This window comes from Telmatherina bonti, assembly GCF_933228915.1.
Source record: "Telmatherina bonti genome assembly, chromosome: 8".
Taxonomy (NCBI): domain Eukaryota; kingdom Metazoa; phylum Chordata; class Actinopteri; order Atheriniformes; family Telmatherinidae; genus Telmatherina; species Telmatherina bonti.
In genome coordinates, this window is record NC_136626.1 from 5,480,581 (window position 1) to 5,497,566 (window position 16,986).

The 16,986-nt window shown below is 48.6% G+C and overlaps 1 protein-coding gene across 3 annotated transcripts in view; it reads right to left on the reverse strand.

Moving 5' to 3' along the window:
• Nucleotides 1-16,986, reverse strand: part of pde4dip (phosphodiesterase 4D interacting protein) — a gene marked incomplete at its 5' end in the record, with an annotated part of 75,832 nt that overhangs the window by 25,450 nt on the left and 33,396 nt on the right. For all 3 annotated transcript variants that reach the window (XM_079244918.1, XM_079244917.1, XM_079244916.1), the window contains 8 exons: nt 6,715-6,763; nt 6,859-7,094; nt 10,461-10,917; nt 11,168-11,284; nt 11,667-11,844; nt 11,957-12,200; nt 12,293-12,441; nt 16,669-16,748. In XM_079244918.1, coding sequence (XP_079101044.1) covers nt 6,715-6,763; nt 6,859-7,094; nt 10,461-10,917; nt 11,168-11,284; nt 11,667-11,844; nt 11,957-12,200; nt 12,293-12,441; nt 16,669-16,748 — 1,510 coding nt within the window. The remainder of the gene's footprint in view (nt 1-6,714; nt 6,764-6,858; nt 7,095-10,460; nt 10,918-11,167; nt 11,285-11,666; nt 11,845-11,956; nt 12,201-12,292; nt 12,442-16,668; nt 16,749-16,986) is intronic.

Here is a 16,986-nt window from a genome sequence, read left to right on the forward strand (position 1 = left end):
TACCATACCAGGCAGGATCCCAGATCTACCAGACCAGGCAGGATCCTAGATCTACCAGACCCTGCAGGATCCCAGATCTACCAGACCCTGCAGGATCCCAGATCTACCAGACCAGGCAGGATCCCAGATCTACCATACCAGTTGGATCCCAGATCTACCAGACCAGGCAGGATCCCAGATCTACCAGACCAGGCAGGATCCCAGATCTACCATACCAGGCAGGATCCCAGGTCTACCATACCAGGCAGGATCCCAGATCTACCAGACCCGGCAGGATCCCAGATCTACCAGACCCTGCAGGATCCCAGATAATAGAAGAACAGATACTGAGAATAAGAGAAAGGAAACACTTAAATACGTCATTTAATTAATTCCTTTTATATCTGTTTGATAGACTAAATTTAAATAGCTGACGTGATTATTGCTTTGGATTAACTGTCCTACTGGACTTTATGATACAGTTTACCTGTTCAGATTATTATCATGATCATAAAATAATGATCTTTCACTGTGTAGAATCTGTATGAAGTAGAGAACAGAATACAGAAAATCTGATTTAAAAGATATTTTTAAAGAACTTAAGTTTTTATCTCTTGAATCAGATTTGGGGAAAGTTCACCAAGCAAACGTTTCTGCAGGATTTTTCTTATACTTCTGTTTCTTGCAGAGGACGAGTCGCCCTGACTTTTTCACCCAGAATTCAGCGAATTCTTGTGAATAATCTTCATGTTTAAAGTGTCATTAATAAGATCAGGCTGCAAGGTTTGTTGGGATCGTTTTTATTATAATCTAGTGAAACATTTGAGCTGAATGAGCAGAGAAATGAAGCTGAAAATGCTCCTCTGAGACACCAGGATGCTTTCAAAGAAAGATCGCCGTTGTTGTTTTCTGCTGCAGGAGCAGCTGTGTTTACACGGACAGTAGGTCACGCAGTCCTTCGCTTTAAAGCCCGACTCTGCTGCAGAGAAACACTAATTCTCTGCACATCTGCTCGGCCATCTGTGCTGCAACAGCCTCGGATGTCTGCAGGCTTTGCTCTGTTTGTCTCTGGCGAGCAGCTCCACTTTACTGAGGTTTAACCTCACCTTCACCCTTTTCTGCCCAACAATGCTGATCCGGCTTCCACAACACACTTGTGCTTTTTGTCTTTTAGCTGTTTCTCCTGACAGATTTAACCGTAAGCCGCAGCGCTGAGCAGCTGCCATCCACATAGCCATGATATAAAGCTGTGATCGAACATCCAGGACTTCATTTTGCTCATACATAAGAGACAAACGCCACAAGCTGCATCCCTAATGCACCGTTCACAACGTTCAGATGTTCGTGTCAGAATGATGGAAGGGAAACATTCTGGTCGAGGATAATCATTTCAGATGGATCACCAGAAGGGAAAGCAATAAACTGAACGCAGATTAAAGAGGATGAACATGGACCAGAGGAAATTTCTCCAGGGAGTGGAGAACTTTACCATGACCTCATGCTGGACTCAGGAACCACATAAAGTTCTGATTGGTCGACTGCAAGCAGAGATGCTGATGTTCGTGGTACACTGAGGTGGTCATGTGACCCTCCAGCTGGTCTACTGAGGTTTTCCAGCGTTTCTATCCGTCCAGGAGGTTTACAATCCAGACACAACATGTAGAGTTTATTCAGAGACTCTAGATGGTAAATCCACCATTATTTATCACATCTTCATCACCATCACTACCATGTTGCTAAGAGACCTCTATTTTCACCTGGACATGATGATGAAGACACTTCCTGTCAGACTTTCCACCAATCAGAGAGCTTAAACTGACGGTAACGTCCAATCAGGAGCAGCCAAAGATCAACAAGTGATGAGAAAAGCAGGAAAATAATGATCCTCTACTCGCAATGTGTTTAGCTGTGTATTTAGCGGTGTGTTTAGCGATGCGTTTAGCGGTGTGTTTAGTGGTGCATTTAGCTTTATGTTTAGCAGTGCTTTTAGCGGTGCGTTTAACGGTGTGTTTAGCGATGCGTTTAGCAATGGGTTTAGCATTACGTTTAGCAGTGTGTTTAGCGATGCATTTAGCGATGTGTTTAGCAGTATGTTTACTGGTGCGTTTGGCGATGTGTTTAGCGGTGTGTTTAGTGGTGTGCTTAGCGTGTGTTTAGCGGTGCATTTAGCAGTGTGTTCAGGGATGCGTTCAGCGATGCATTTAGCGGTGTGTTTAGTGGTGTGTTTAGCGGTGTGTTTAGTGATGAGTTTAGTGATGTGTTTACCGGTGTGTTTTGCGATGCGTTTAGCGGTGTGTTTAGCTGTGTGTTTAGTGATGCATTTAGCGATAAGTTTAGTGATGTGTTTAGCGATGCGTTTAGCGGTGTGTTTAACGGTGTGTTTAGCGGTGCGTTTAGTGGTCTGTTTAGTGGTCTGTTTAGTGATGCATTTAGTGATGAGTTTAGTGATGTGTTTAGCAATGGGTTTAGTGGTGTGTTTAGCGGTGCGTTTAGCTGTGTGTTTAGCGGTGTGTTTAGCGGTGTGTTTAACGGTGTGTTTAGCGGTGCGTTTAGCGGTCTGTTTAGTGGTCTGTTTAGTGATGCATTTAGTGATGAGTTTAGTGATGTGTTTAGCAATGGGTTTAGTGGTGTGTTTAGCGGTGTGTTTAGTGGTGTGTTTAGCGATGAGTTTAGTGATGTGTTTACCGGTGTGTTTTGCGATGCGTTTAGCGGTGTGTTTAGCTGTGTGTTCAGGGATGCGTTCAGCGATGCATTTAGCGGTGTGTTTAGTGGTGTGTTTAGCGGTGTGTTTAGTGATGAGTTTAGTGATGTGTTTACCGGTGTGTTTTGCGATGCGTTTAGCGGTGTGTTTAGCTGTGTGTTTAGTGATGCATTTAGCGATAAGTTTAGTGATGTGTTTAGCGATGCGTTTAGCGGTGTGTTTAACGGTGTGTTTAGCGGTGCGTTTAGTGGTCTGTTTAGTGGTCTGTTTAGTGGTCTGTTTAGTGATGCATTTAGTGATGAGTTTAGTGATGTGTTTAGCAATGGGTTTAGTGGTGTGTTTAGCGGTGCGTTTAGCTGTGCGTTTAGCTGTGTGTTTAGCGATGAGCTTAGTGATGTGTTTAGCGGTGCGTTTAGCAATGTGTTTAGCATTGCTTTTAGCGGTGAGTTTAGTGGTACGTTTTTGCTACCAACCAGCGTGCAACTGTGGAAGTGAAGTCTGAATGAGGATGAAATGGACGTCAGAAGCAGAAATGAGGCTCACTTGCAGACTGGTAATGATAGTAAGCGCAGAAGTGGCAATAATTGGCTGTTGTTAAAGTCATCCTAGTTCTGATGCGGTTGCAGTGTTTCTGTATTTGCCTGATAACAGAGATGCTTTTAGCTCATTTGGAATATAAATTGAAATAATTTTACGCAAAAATCAGCATTTTAACACATTAATTCGCAGTCAGCTGACAGAACAGCGTCAGTGTTCCTCCTTCTTATGCTTTGATTTATTTAAGACCTACAGTAGGACTTATTTTGTAGCGCTTGCATGTCTCCATCCTTTTCTCGGTGTCTCGTTTTGTCCCCTCATCATTTCTCTGCCGTCTGCTTAATTAGCTGTCTGATCAACCGGACAGGGAAAGTCTTCACTCATGCAGCAGCAGCACTGCTGGTCACGACTTCCATGAAAAAAATATGATGGGATGCAGACGGTGGCCCAATCACGGCCCTGCCCCGCAGTGAGGTGATGCCATGGGACTTCTGGTTTCATAACCAGGAGACGTCACAGCAGCCCCCCCAGTTACCAGACCGCTATGGGTCTGGACGTACAGCCAGCTGAGGCCCGCAGCAGGGAATAAAACTCCACACGGACTGGCAGACAGGACTCTTTATAGATAATAATTCATAAAAACTTTTAATTTTATCATTATTATTATTATTATTATTATTAATAATAATAATAATAATAATAATAATAATAATATAATAATAATAATAATAATAATAATAATGATCTTTTGTTTTTTATTAAACCATTCATTACTAGAATACTGGAGTGTTAATTTAATCCAAATTTATTTAATTTAGTTCCCTAAAAACTCACAAGCTCCTCAACATTGTGCATCCCAGTCGTGTTAAAGCTTTGTGCTTCGCTCAGCAGGTGTCGACATGCCTGCAAACGGTTGCTGGTGTTGGACAGCAGAGGTCAATACAGCCAATCACCATGCAGATAATTAGCATATTGATAAGATGCTCATCACATCAGTGAGTTGTTTGCTGTATTTACAAGCCATGTCATCGATTATCTACACATCACATCATTTCTATGCATGAATGAACAAATCACTGAGTGTTTGAGAGACATGATCGACTAACAGCAGCCTGTGCTGCGTTCAATGTCACACGAATGGAGAACATCACTCTTTGCTGCTTCTTCCACTTGGAATAACTTACAAACTGGTTTAAAATGACAAAAACAATCTTTTGTGGGAGTCACTAACAGTCATTTGTAAAGTTTGTAGATGAAAAGATCTTCATAAACTAAATAATTAATCCCATCATTAATACCTGCATAATTAATCCCATTTCCTGCACATGACGTCGGCTGCTACGTTCTGCTTACAGTGCTGATGTGGGTTTGCTGGTTTCATGGTATTTTATTGACATTCTTGGCCAAATTGTTCTGAATCTGGTTCATTAAAAGAGAAAAATCCCTGAAGATCGCATCACAGACAGACTTCACAGGATGTGGGAGACGACGGCACGTTACTTCTCAGATGTCCTGAACGTCACATTTCATTACAAAAACTAAAGAGCTTCCACCACGTTGGGAGGAATCAGTGTGGTTGGTGTGTGAGCAACTTGTGTGTGTGCATGTGTAATTTCATGAACAGCATCCCGCTTGTACTTTGACTGGCCGGCCCCCCCAGCAGGTTGGGGCTCCACAGCAGAAATCCTCATGTTCATATGTTTACATTCAGAAACCTGTAAAACTGTTAAAACTTTCTTTTAACAGATATATTATTTTTACTATTTCTGTTTAAGAATGCAGGCATTTCTAGCTTCTTGTGGGAAGTGGAGGTGAATTAATCTCAACTTTCCATGAGATTTTATCACTCATGGATGTTTTCTATGTTCTATAGAATCACTTCAAAATGGTCAGTTTGTAATCATTTTTCCTTTTCAAGTTCAGGTTTGATGATAATTTACAGGACAAATATTTATGTTGAGAACTCTGAGGACATGTTTCCAGTCGGTACTGTTTATGGTGTCATGTGGGGTTCCTCAGGGGTCCATACTTAGTCCATTACTGTTTCTATTGTACAAACAAGTCATTTTTATGCTGATGATACTTCATGTACACTCAATTCAACAAGCTGCTAGCAGCCCTGAAGACGTTAATCTCTGGATATATTGCATTTCTTATTTTGAAATTTAATCCTGTCAAACTAAGGATTTACTATTCAGCAACCTCCGCCGGGTAAAAGTGGAGCCACAAGCTGCAGTTCCCCCTTCATCCACTAGGGGCTCCAAAAGAGAGCGAATCCCCATAGACTCCCATGTTAAAAAGACCAACTTCACAGCAGGAATAAACATGTTTACAGCAGAAATAAACATGTTTACAGCCTGGTTCAAAAATCCATTTTAGGTTTAATAGGTCAGGTTTACCTTCATGACAACTGTGGGGGGAGTGAATTCTTTTCTAACTCGCCCGTTTAAAAGTAATTTAATCTCAAAATTTAGCATATTTAGGGGCGTGTCCTTTTGATTGACAGGTACCCGATCTCCCGCTTCAAGTCAGAAGAACACAGAACAACTGCGGTTTTTAGTTTGTTAATAGCCTGACTTAGCTTTAGCCCGCTTACCTCTGTTAGCTGGTTAGCTCGGTTAGCTCTTAGCTACAGGCAGGTCGGAGTTTGATAGATGTCAATCACCCACCTCCATGCTCACAGCCCCCCTCTCAGCTCCACCTCTTTGCCTTTTATTGTATTTTCCGGGAGAGACGACACACATGCCCCTGCCAAGATGGTAATGGTAGGAACCGCCCACCGAGCTTCAATTCAGTTTTGTAGAAACCTACGGGTGACGTCACAGAGGTGTTACGTCCACCCACCTTTCATATGCAGTCTGTGGGATTTACTTATTGGACCCTCTTTAATTTCCTCGCCAATGCTCCTCGACTTTGATCGATCAAAGCTTTGAGATCCAGATGAACCCCCTAAAGCTTTCTTTAACCCGTTGTTAAAGAAACCGAGTTTCTTTAACAACTCTTCCGGAGGATCATTCATGCTTTTATTTTGTCTTTCCTGAAGTTTTGCAACTTAGTTTACAAAGACTTAGAAAAAAGCCAGACTGCATGACTGCATCTTCTGACCTGGACCCCAGGGGGTTAAGCCCCGCCTCCTTTAGGGTCCCGTCTGCTCTGATTGGACGGTGGATGCTCAGCATGTGTGGTAGGTGATGTTTCCTGATTGTGCAGCCTGAAGCGCAACGTGACCTGATACGGAGTGGAAATGAGACGAGCATCTGCGTCCCGGTTGTTGGGTTTCCATCCAGCAAACATTAATTCAACGTTCTGGTCAGTAATTAATTGGCCAGCTGGACCATCGCTCATCGCGGACTGAGCATCTGATAACTCTTCCCCGAGGCGGAAACATCATAGCATCACACTCCAATGATTTCCACTGACTGACATCGACTCCACGCCTGAAATTCAGAGACGAGAACACGCAAACACAGATGGGGTCGGAGTTCAGGATCACTGACCGGATGGCGAGCAGCTCCGTCTTCTCATCTGGATCCTCGGAATGTTCTCCTGTTGGACAACAAACAAGATACGTTAATAACCTGAACTTTCCGCGACCCCCCCCCCCACAGGCCGGCGTCCCGGCTTACTCGTTTCTGACTCACGTCCGCTGATCTTTGTGCTGACCCTCTGCGCCAGGGCACTGCCCTGAGCCAGCTGGTCCCTGAAGCTCTGACCCATATAGTAGTCGATGTCGTTGGCCCTCAGCAGCTCCTCGAAGGCCTTGGTGGTGTCCCCCAGGTGCTGGGTGAGGATGCTGCAGACACCCCGCCCCTCTCGCAGCCGCTGGCGGAGGTGGGACAGCTCACGGGCCTGAGCCTGGATCAGCGTGTCGAATTTTCTGCACGAGGAAAGAGCCAGACGTAGAAGCTTTCATTTGTTGCATATACAGCAGGTTTTCCACTCAGAGGAGGCCCAACAGGACAGCATCTCCCCAGACTCGGGGCCGTTAATCTCCTCAGACCGTCAGGCAGCAGAGTTTACATAAAAACATCCGCGGCTACGCTTGATTAGCAAGTCCTGATGCTGACAGCTAGCGACAGGGTGTAAAAGGCCTGCAGTGATTAACGGAGTACTGAACTGGAACACACAGCAAATCAATCTGGATCAGGGTGACTGTGGAGGTCCTGTTCTGGTCTTTTAGTCCTCAGTAATCTCAATATTATTTTTATGTTTTCTGTTATTTATATGCTAATGATGAAGTCAAAGCTTTGCATTTTATGCAAATTAAAACAAGATCAGGTCTAAAGGTCCATTTCTGCTCCCTGACGTATGAGGCGAGGACGTTCATTTCAGTCGTCCCTCTCGGTCTCATACTTCCATGTGTCTTTTACGTTACCATGGTTATTAAGTCAGTTCATCCACCAGGGGGCAGCGCTGACTTCACTTCCACGTTTTGGTAGCAGTCATGGTGGTGTCTGACGGATAGGTAAGCTCCATCAAAACAAATCAAATTAAGGCCGTCACAGGAGATGGAGGAAACTGTCCAGCCATCTGCATCTTTTATGTCCACCATAAGTGGACTTTAATGGTGCATCCAGGATAGTCCCGGCGACTCAGTTCCAGTCCAGAAAGATTTCGCTCTTTCGTTAATTTACTTTGGAAGTAACTGAAAGGTATTAATTTCACTGTTTATCCTTACAAAGAGGAAAAACCTTTGCTGCTCACATGGCAGCTACCTCAGTCTGCCTGGTCCTGTCTGGACTGGTGGTACTAGAAGTTATCTCATTGGTTCAATGACAATAAAAGCTTCTGGTCAGCAAATTGTTGCCAGGCAACAGAGCGATGGTGCACTGGAGAGACCAAGCAGGAAATTTAATTACTCAGCAGCTAATAATTATCAACCACCAGCAGTCATGGCGGGCCGACTGACCGACACCGGCGAGTCGCTCCAGGAATCTGGTTGGTCATTCTGAACCAGTCGACTTCTTCGCACCAATCTGGATCAATAATGACTCATCTATTTGTTATTTACATGTGATTTATGCACCTCGGGGTCATGGAGTAACAACTGATTACGTGAGGGGATGATGCTGAGATCAGTGCGGACCTGGGAGGGCTGGACCGGTGAGGAAGCAGGCAGGTTGAGGAAATGAAGGTTTTCTGGAAGCTTCAGTAAACGTTGGTCAATCATTCAGAAAACTCCATTTCTACGTTCCAGCAACGTAGACTAAATGTAGCCGGAACGGCTGGTCAGTTTTACCAACGTCCTCCTTACTGTTCATGAGACACAGGCATCGACACCGTCTATCCCTGATGTAACGCTGGATCGGACTGAATGGGCCTAGCAGAAGAAGACTTTGCTGTGATTGGTCAGTCTGGTTAGAGGACCGGCCGTGAATTCAATGTTCACTTCCTGAAGAGCAGAACTGCAGCTTATTGTGCGTTACAGTTGTCTTTGGAATTTCTGCTGGAAATTATTAAATGATTTTCCGAATAGGGACGTCGTAAGCTTCCGGCCAAAAGATTGCAAATTGAAAGATGGCTGCAGTTCCACCTGTAGTCCATCGTTGTTTCTATTAAAATTCTTTTAATTTATTTTGTGTTTCCATTGTAAAAAGAAGCCAATTGTTTTTATCCATAATCATATTGTTGCTTGTTGTTTGTAATAAATATTATTATATAACTAGAATGGCAACTACCTGGAATGCCCATGAAAACCCAGACATATAACCACACCCACTGATAAGTAACCACACCCACTGACAAGTAACCACACCCACTGATACATAACCACACCCACTGACAAGTAACCACACCCACTGATACATAACCACACCCACTGATAAGTAACCACACCCACTGACAAGTAACCACACCCACTGATAAGTAACCACACCCACTGATACATAACCACACCCACTGATAAGTAACCACACCCACTGACAAGTAACCACACCTACTGATACATAACCACACCCACTGATAAGTAACCACACCCACTGATACGTAGCCACACCCATTGATATATAACCACACACACTGATAAGTAACCACACCCCCGGGACTATATAAAATTTATGTTACACAGATGGTACTGAAAACAACAATTTCAGAGAAATTTGCTCCAACAAACCAATGTGGAAGGTTGACGCTAGTCGATTAGCAAAGCTAATCAGGGGTCAAATATTAGATTTATTGTTATTTTTAAACAAATTATGTTTTGTTTAGATCAATGTTTTTCAATCCTGGTCTTCGAGTACCACTGTCCTACATGTTTTAACATAACACCACACTAACACGCTTGAATTAAATGAACTGCAGGGCAGAGGTACTAGAACAGGGATCCCTAATCCTGGTCCTCAAGGACCGGTGTCCTGCAGGTTTTCCAAATGTTCCTGATGCAGCACACCTGATTCAAATCAATGTGTGTTTAGCAGACACGTGCAGAGCTTGTGTGAGCATGAATCAGGTGTGTTTCAGCAGGAACACTTGGAAAACCTGCAGGACACCGGGGTCCCAACCAGGGTTGGGGATCCCTGTACAAAAGGACCAGGAAATACTGGTTTAGAGTCTTTCCCCCTACCTTAGTGTCTTGGCCTCATGACTTAGAGCCTTGGACTAACTATGTTAGAATCTTGAACCCACTACTTTAGAACCATGCCCCCCAACCTTAGAGCCTTACCGTCCCCTCTCTTTAGAGCCTTGCCACCTCTGCTTCAGAGCCTTGTGTCTCCTACTTTAGAGCCTTGGACCCGGTAGTTTACAACCCTAACCCCTCTGCTTCAGAGCCTTGTGTCTCCTACTTTAGAGCCTTGGACCCGGTAGTTTACAACCCTAACCCCTCTGCTTCAGAGCCTTGTGTCTCCTACTTTAGAGCCTTGGACCCGGTAGTTTACAACCCTAACCCCTCTGCTTCAGAGCCTTGTGTCTCCTACTTTAGAGCCTTGGACCCGGTAGTTTACAACCCTAACCCCTCTGCTTCAGAGCCTTGTGTCTCCTACTTTAGAGCCTTGGACCCACTAGTTTACAACCCTAACCCCTCTGCTTTAGAGCCTTGCCCCCCTAGTTTAAAGCCTCGGTCCATCCTTTCAGAGCATTGAACCCACTACTTTAGAGCCTTGCCCACCCCACATTAGAGCCTCTGCACCAATGCAGGTAGTTTCTGTTGACAAAGAGTAAAACTGTTGTGTTTATGTTCTTCTGATGATGAATTATATACCCTCTGAGGACCAGAGAGTCCTTGTTTCTGGGTGTAGTGACTCACCCTGGCCGTGTGACGGTTTTTCCGTCCTCTGCTTTCTTTCCACCTTTCCTCAGCTGGTTCTCCAGGGCATCCACCCGCGACGCAAGCTCCTGAAGGCCTTTGTCTGGGTGAGGGTGATGCGGCGAAGCCAGCGGTCCACCGTCAGACGACTGCCAGCCCTCGTCGTCCTCTGCCCCGCTCTGTGAGGGTGAGGCCTGGAAGGACCAGTTGACCTTACGGGGCGTGGAGGGTCCGCAGTCGCTGGAGGTAGACAGGGAGTGGGGGCGGCCCTGCAGCCCGCGGATGACCCCCTGAGAGCGGGACAGCTGGGAGCGAAGGTCCTCCACCAGACGCTGCAGAGACGTGACCTCGTCTCCGTAAGCGGAGCCGCGGGTGGTGGCTTTGGTGCTGCTGGTGGTGGTGGGCCACCACTGGGAACCACAGTCCAGAGAAGTGCACATCTCCAGGTCATCAAACTCTGTCAGGTAAACATACAGCAGCATCATTTTACTGGTCTGCTGTCAGACGTGTGTTTGCTGCGCCCTGCTGTCTCCATCATGCTACTACATCCACCCGTCTTCAGAGGAAACAACCCCAAACTTCTTCTAGCTCTAATTCAGCGCACCAGATATTCTATTTTTTTTATTAATTTGTTGATTTTCTGTTGTAACGTTGCATCCAGACCTGCTGCAGGTTGTCTGGAGACGTCCAGCGGTGATGGGACGTACCTGGACTGCTGGCGTCCTCCCTCTCGGCCTCGTTCTCGCTGCGGCCGCAGGTCTCGTAGCCCAGATCCTGCAGGTCCACCTGGACCAGCTTGCTGTCCTGCTGCACAGCTGTTTCTGCTGCAAACACAGAGGAAGAAGCAGCTTCTGAATCAGGACATTAAAACCCTCACATTCTTCATCCTGCTTCACTCATCTGAACGCAGAATAAACAACGATGCCGATTCATCAATTCAACGACTGAAAATATTCTTCCTCCAATTCTGGCTTTAAATCAATAAAAATGAACAAATTTAAAGTTTGAATCTATTTAAGAAAATTCCATATTTATATATATATAATGTAATATAATGTCACATATCGTAACGTAACGTAACAACATAATATAATATAATATAATATAATATAATATAATATAATATAATATAATATAATATAATATAATGTAATGTATTTCCTATGATGCCCAGCATGTCAGATGTGAGTAACGTGGTGAACTCACTCAGCAGGTCTCTGTAGTCCTTCAGCTGCTCGGCTTGAGCCTGAACTGTGGCCTCAGACACCATCAGTCTCTCCTGCAGCTCTTTGCTCTTCTGCTGCAGACGAACTGTCTTTTCGCACGCCGTAGAGGACGCCGCGCCCTGCTGGCGCCCGGGCTCTAGCTCGCTGGACAGGTCATCCTGGTTCAGACCCAGAAAACCATCCGGGTCATTTCCTCCTGAATGATTCTAATCCAACATTTTAGAGAATAAAACGAGCAGACCAGGAGAGTCCTCCTTCTGGTCCTCCTACCTCAGTTTGCTCATCACTCGTCTGAATTTTGGCCTGAGCCAGAGACCAGTCTCCATCCCAGGCATCCCACAGCTCAGAACTTTCCTCTTCCTCCTCCACTTCCTCTTCCTCCCCCTCTATCGTCACATCCAGCTCCTCCTCTTCCTCTTCCTCTCCCTCCATCAGCCTCCTGTCAGGCTGCAGACCTTCATCCAGCTGACGCTTCAAGTCTTCATTCTCAGCTTGCACACTAAACAGAGCTTTCCTTCAGAACAGAGGAGAACCTTCAATGTTTCGCCCTTTAGTGGCCACAGAAGGAATGGCGCCAGTTTCCAGCTGGGTGGAAATAAAACTGACCTCATCTGGCAGAGCGAGGAGAATCCGGCCTTCTCCAGCTGCAGCTTCAGCTCCCCCAGCTCTCGCTCCACCATCTGCTTCTGCTGCACCAGCTGTTTGACCACCATCAGACTCTGAGCGTCCAGCTGCTGGTTCTTTCCTCCACAACGCTGTCCACACACACACACACACACACACACACACACACACACACACACACACACACACACACACACACAGAATCTAGATGAAAACATTCCTACTTTCCCTTTAACTTTGACTCATGTCAGAAACATCAGGCCCACAACAAGTGAACGTTTTCTGTAAACTGGGTAAACTGGGTTTCTATGTTACAAGACAGCAGAATATTCCAGAAAATAAGTTTGGAAAAGAAGCAAAAAGCAGCAGGATGGAGAGGAAGCAGTCGGATTTCAGACTGTGGAGGAGAAAGCAGCAGTCTGGGTTCGCCTCTCATCCCTCACACGTCTCAGAAACCTGCGTGACGAAGATCAGTCTGTAGAAACATCCACATGAAGGCCGCTTTTCTCTCGACTGGACTTCCTGTCTGCTCACCTGGAGGAGCTCGTCTGCAGGCCCCCAATAACCGGCCCCCCAGTAACCAGCACCCAGTAACCGGTCCCCAGTAACTGCCCACCAGTAACCGGTCCCCAGTAACTGCCCCCCAGTAACCAGCACCCAGTAACCGGTCTCCAGTAACTGCCCACAGTAACCGGTCCCCAGTAACTGCCCCCCAGTAACCGGTCCCCAGTAACTGCCCACAGTAACTGGTCCCCAGTAACTGCCCACAGTAACTGGTCCCCAGTAACTGCCCCCCAGTAACCGGTCCCCAGTAACTGCCCCCCAGTAACCGGTCTCCAGTAACTGCCCCCCAGTAACCGGTCTCCAGTAACTGCCCCCCAGTAACCGGTCTCCAGTAACTGCCCCCAGTAACCGGTCCACAGTAACTGCCCCCCAGTAACCGGTCCCCAGTAACTGCCCCCCAGTAACCGGTCTCCAGTAACTGCCCCCCAGTAACCGGTCTCCAGTAACTGCCCACAGTATCCGGTCCACAGTAACTGCCCCCCAGTAACCGGTCTCCAGTAACTGCCCCCCAGTAACCGGTCCACAGTAACTGCCCACCAGTAACCGGCCCCCCAGTAACCAGCACCCAGTAACCGGTCCCCAGTAACTGCCCACAGTATCCGGTCCCCAGTAACTGCCCCCCAGTAACCAGTCCACAGTAACTGCCCCCCAGTAACCGGCCCCCCAGTAACCAGCACCCAGTAACCGGTCTCCAGTAACTGCCCACAGTAACCGGTCCCCAGTAACTGCCCCCCAGTAACCGGCCCCCCAGTAACTGCCCCCCAGTAACCGGTCTCCAGTAACTGCCCACAGTAACCGGTCCCCAGTAACTGCCCACAGTATCCGGTCCCCAGTAACTGCCCCCCAGTAACCAGTCCACAGTAACTGCCCCCCAGTAACCGGCCCCCCAGTAACCAGCACCCAGTAACCGGTCCCCAGTAACTGCCCACAGTATCCGGTCCCCAGTAACTGCCCCCCAGTAACCAGTCCACAGTAACTGCCCCCCAGTAACCAGTCCACAGTAACTGCCCCCCAGTAACCGGCCCCCCAGTAACTGCCCACCAGTAACCGGTCTCCAGTAACTGCCCACAGTAACCGGTCCCCAGTAACTGCCCCCCAGTAACCGGTCCACAGTAACTGCCCCCCAGTAACCGGTCCCCAGTAACTGCCCCCAGTAACCGGTCCACAGTAACTGCCCCCCAGTAACCGGTCCACAGTAACTGCCCCCAGTAACCGGTCCACAGTAACTGCCCCCCAGTAACCGGTCTCCAGTAACTGCCCCCCAGTAACCGGTCTCCAGTAACTGCCCACCAGTAACCGGTCTCCAGTAACTGCCCACCAGTAACCGGTCTCCAGTAACTGCCCCCAGTAACCGGTCCACAGTAACTGCCCCCCAGTAACCGGTCTCCAGTAACTGCCCACCAGTAACCGGTCTCCAGTAACTGCCCACCAGTAACCGGTCCCCAGTAACTGCCCCCCAGTAACCGGTCCCCAGTAACTGCCCCCCAGTAACCGGTCTCCAGTAACTCCCCCCAGTAACCGGTCCCCAGTAACTGCCCCCCAGTAACCGGTCTCCAGTAACTGCCCCCCAGTAACCGGTCCCCAGTAACTGCCCCCCAGTAACCGGTCCCCAGTAACTGCCCCCCAGTAACCGGTCTCCAGTAACCGCCCCCAGTAACCGGTCTCCAGTAACCGCCCCCAGTAACCGGTCCACAGTAACTGCCCCCCAGTAACCGGTCTCCAGTAACTGCCCACAGTATCCGGTCCACAGTAACTGCCCCCCAGTAACCGGTCTCCAGTAACTGCCCCCCAGTAACCGGTCCACAGTAACTGCCCCCAGTAACCGGTCTCCAGTAACTGCCCACAGTATCCGGTCCCCAGTAACTGCCCCCCAGTAACCGGTCCACAGTAACTGCCCCCCAGTAACCGGTCCACAGTAACTGCCCCCCAGTAACCGGTCCACAGTAACTGCCCCCCAGTAACCGGTCTCCAGTAACTGCCCCCCAGTGACCAGTCCACAGTAACTGCCCCCAGTAACCGGTCTCCAGTAACTGCCCCCCAGTAACCGGTCCACAGTAACTGCCCCCCAGTAACCGGTCCACAGTAACTGCCCCCCAGTAACCGGTCCACAGTAACTGCCCCCCAGTAACCGGTCTCCAGTAACTGCCCCCAGTAACCGGTCTCCAGTAACTGCCCACAGTATCCGGTCCACAGTAACTGCCCCCCAGTAACCGGTCCACAGTAACTGCCCCCCAGTAACCGGTCCACAGTAACTGCCCCCCAGTAACCGGTCTCCAGTAACTGCCCCCCAGTAACCGGTCCACAGTAACTGCCCCCCAGTAACCGGTCTCCAGTAACTGCCCCCCAGTAACCGGTCCCCAGTAACTGCCCACCAGTAACCGGTCTCCAGTAACTGCCCACAGTAACCGGTCTCCAGTAACTGCCCCCCAGTAACCGGTCCCCAGTAACTGCCCACCAGTAACCGGTCTCCAGTAACTGCCCCCCAGTAACCGGTCCCCAGTAACTGCCCCCCAGTAACCGGCCCCCAGTAACTGCCCACCAGTAACCGGTCTCCAGTAACTGCCCCCCAGTAACCGGTCCCCAGTAACTGCCCACCAGTAACCGGTCTCCAGTAACTGTCCCCCAGTAACCGGTCCCCAGTAACTGCCCACCAGTAACCGGTCTCCAGTAACTGCCCACCAGTAACCGGTCTCCAGTAACTGCCCACAGTAACCGGTCTCCAGTAACTGCCCCCCAGTAACCGGTCCCCAGTAACTGCCCCCCAGTAACCGGTCCCCAGTAACTGCCCCCCAGTAACCGGTCCACAGTAACTGCCCCCCAGTAACCGGTCCACAGTAACTGCCCACCAGTAACCGGTCCCCAGTAACTGCCCCCCAGTAACCGGTCTCCAGTAACTGCCCCCCAGTAACCGGTCTCCAGTAACTGCCCCCCAGTAACCGGTCCCCAGTAACTGCCCACCAGTAACCGGTCTCCAGTAACTGCCCACAGTAACCGGTCTCCAGTAACTGCCCCCCAGTAACCGGTCTCCAGTAACTGCCCCCCAGTAACCGGTCTCCAGTAACTGCCCCCCAGTAACCGGTCTCCAGTAACTGCCCACAGTAACCGGTCTCCAGTAACTGCCCCCCAGTAACCGGTCTCCAGTAACTGCCCCCCAGTAACCGGTCTCCAGTAACTGCCCCCCAGTAACCGGTCTCCAGTAACTGCCCCCCAGTAACCGGTCTCCAGTAACTGCCCCCCAGTAACCGGTCCACAGTAACTGCCCCCCAGTAACTGGTCTCCAGTAACTGCCCCCCAGTAACCGGTCTCCAGTAACCGCCCTCAGTCTAACTCTGGTTCTAGTGATTGTTTACTTGTATTGGAGTTTAATTCTATAAATTTACATCTGAAGAAAACCAGTCAGCTGTTTTCTGGGCCCCTGCTTCTCCTCCCCCTGCTTCTCCTCCCCCAGCTCCTCCGCCTCCCCCCTCCCCCCTCCTCCTCTTCTTCCTCCTCCTGCTCCTCCCCCCCCCCCCCCCCCCCCCCCCCCCCCCCACTCCTCCTCTTCTTCCTCCTCCTCCTTTGTGTATCAGGATGAGAACATGTTGCAGCGTTTTTCTGAAACAGCTGCTGAACACCTGTAGAAGCAGGACGAGCTCCTGGAACTCTTCATCATCATCATCATCATCAGGAGGACTGGGAGGACTGGGAACATTCCAGCTCTTGTTGGAAATTCCAGTTCAGCAGAAACGTTTTAACCCTGTAAACTGGACCTTACTGGTTTCCTGCCTGCAGTTGTGGAGGAAGCGTGTTGGTACCTGCAGGCTGGACTCGTCTTCATCAACACTTTCCGTGTAGTCACTCTTCAGATCTTCATCTTCCTCCTCGGAGCTCAGATCTGCAGGAAGCACACACACATTTCCCACATGAGACACACATGAACAGGCTGTGTGATGCGTTCGAGTGTCCACACGGAGAAGCCGTTTTCCAGACACAGTTTGACGGCGCGATGCGTTTAAAAGCATGTAAATGATGAGATTTATTACAGTTTAAACCCAAAGACAAAAGTCTGAAAGCAGAAATGATGAAGGAGCTCCGCAGGTCTGGAGTTTATTTCCAGACTTCCACCACCAGAA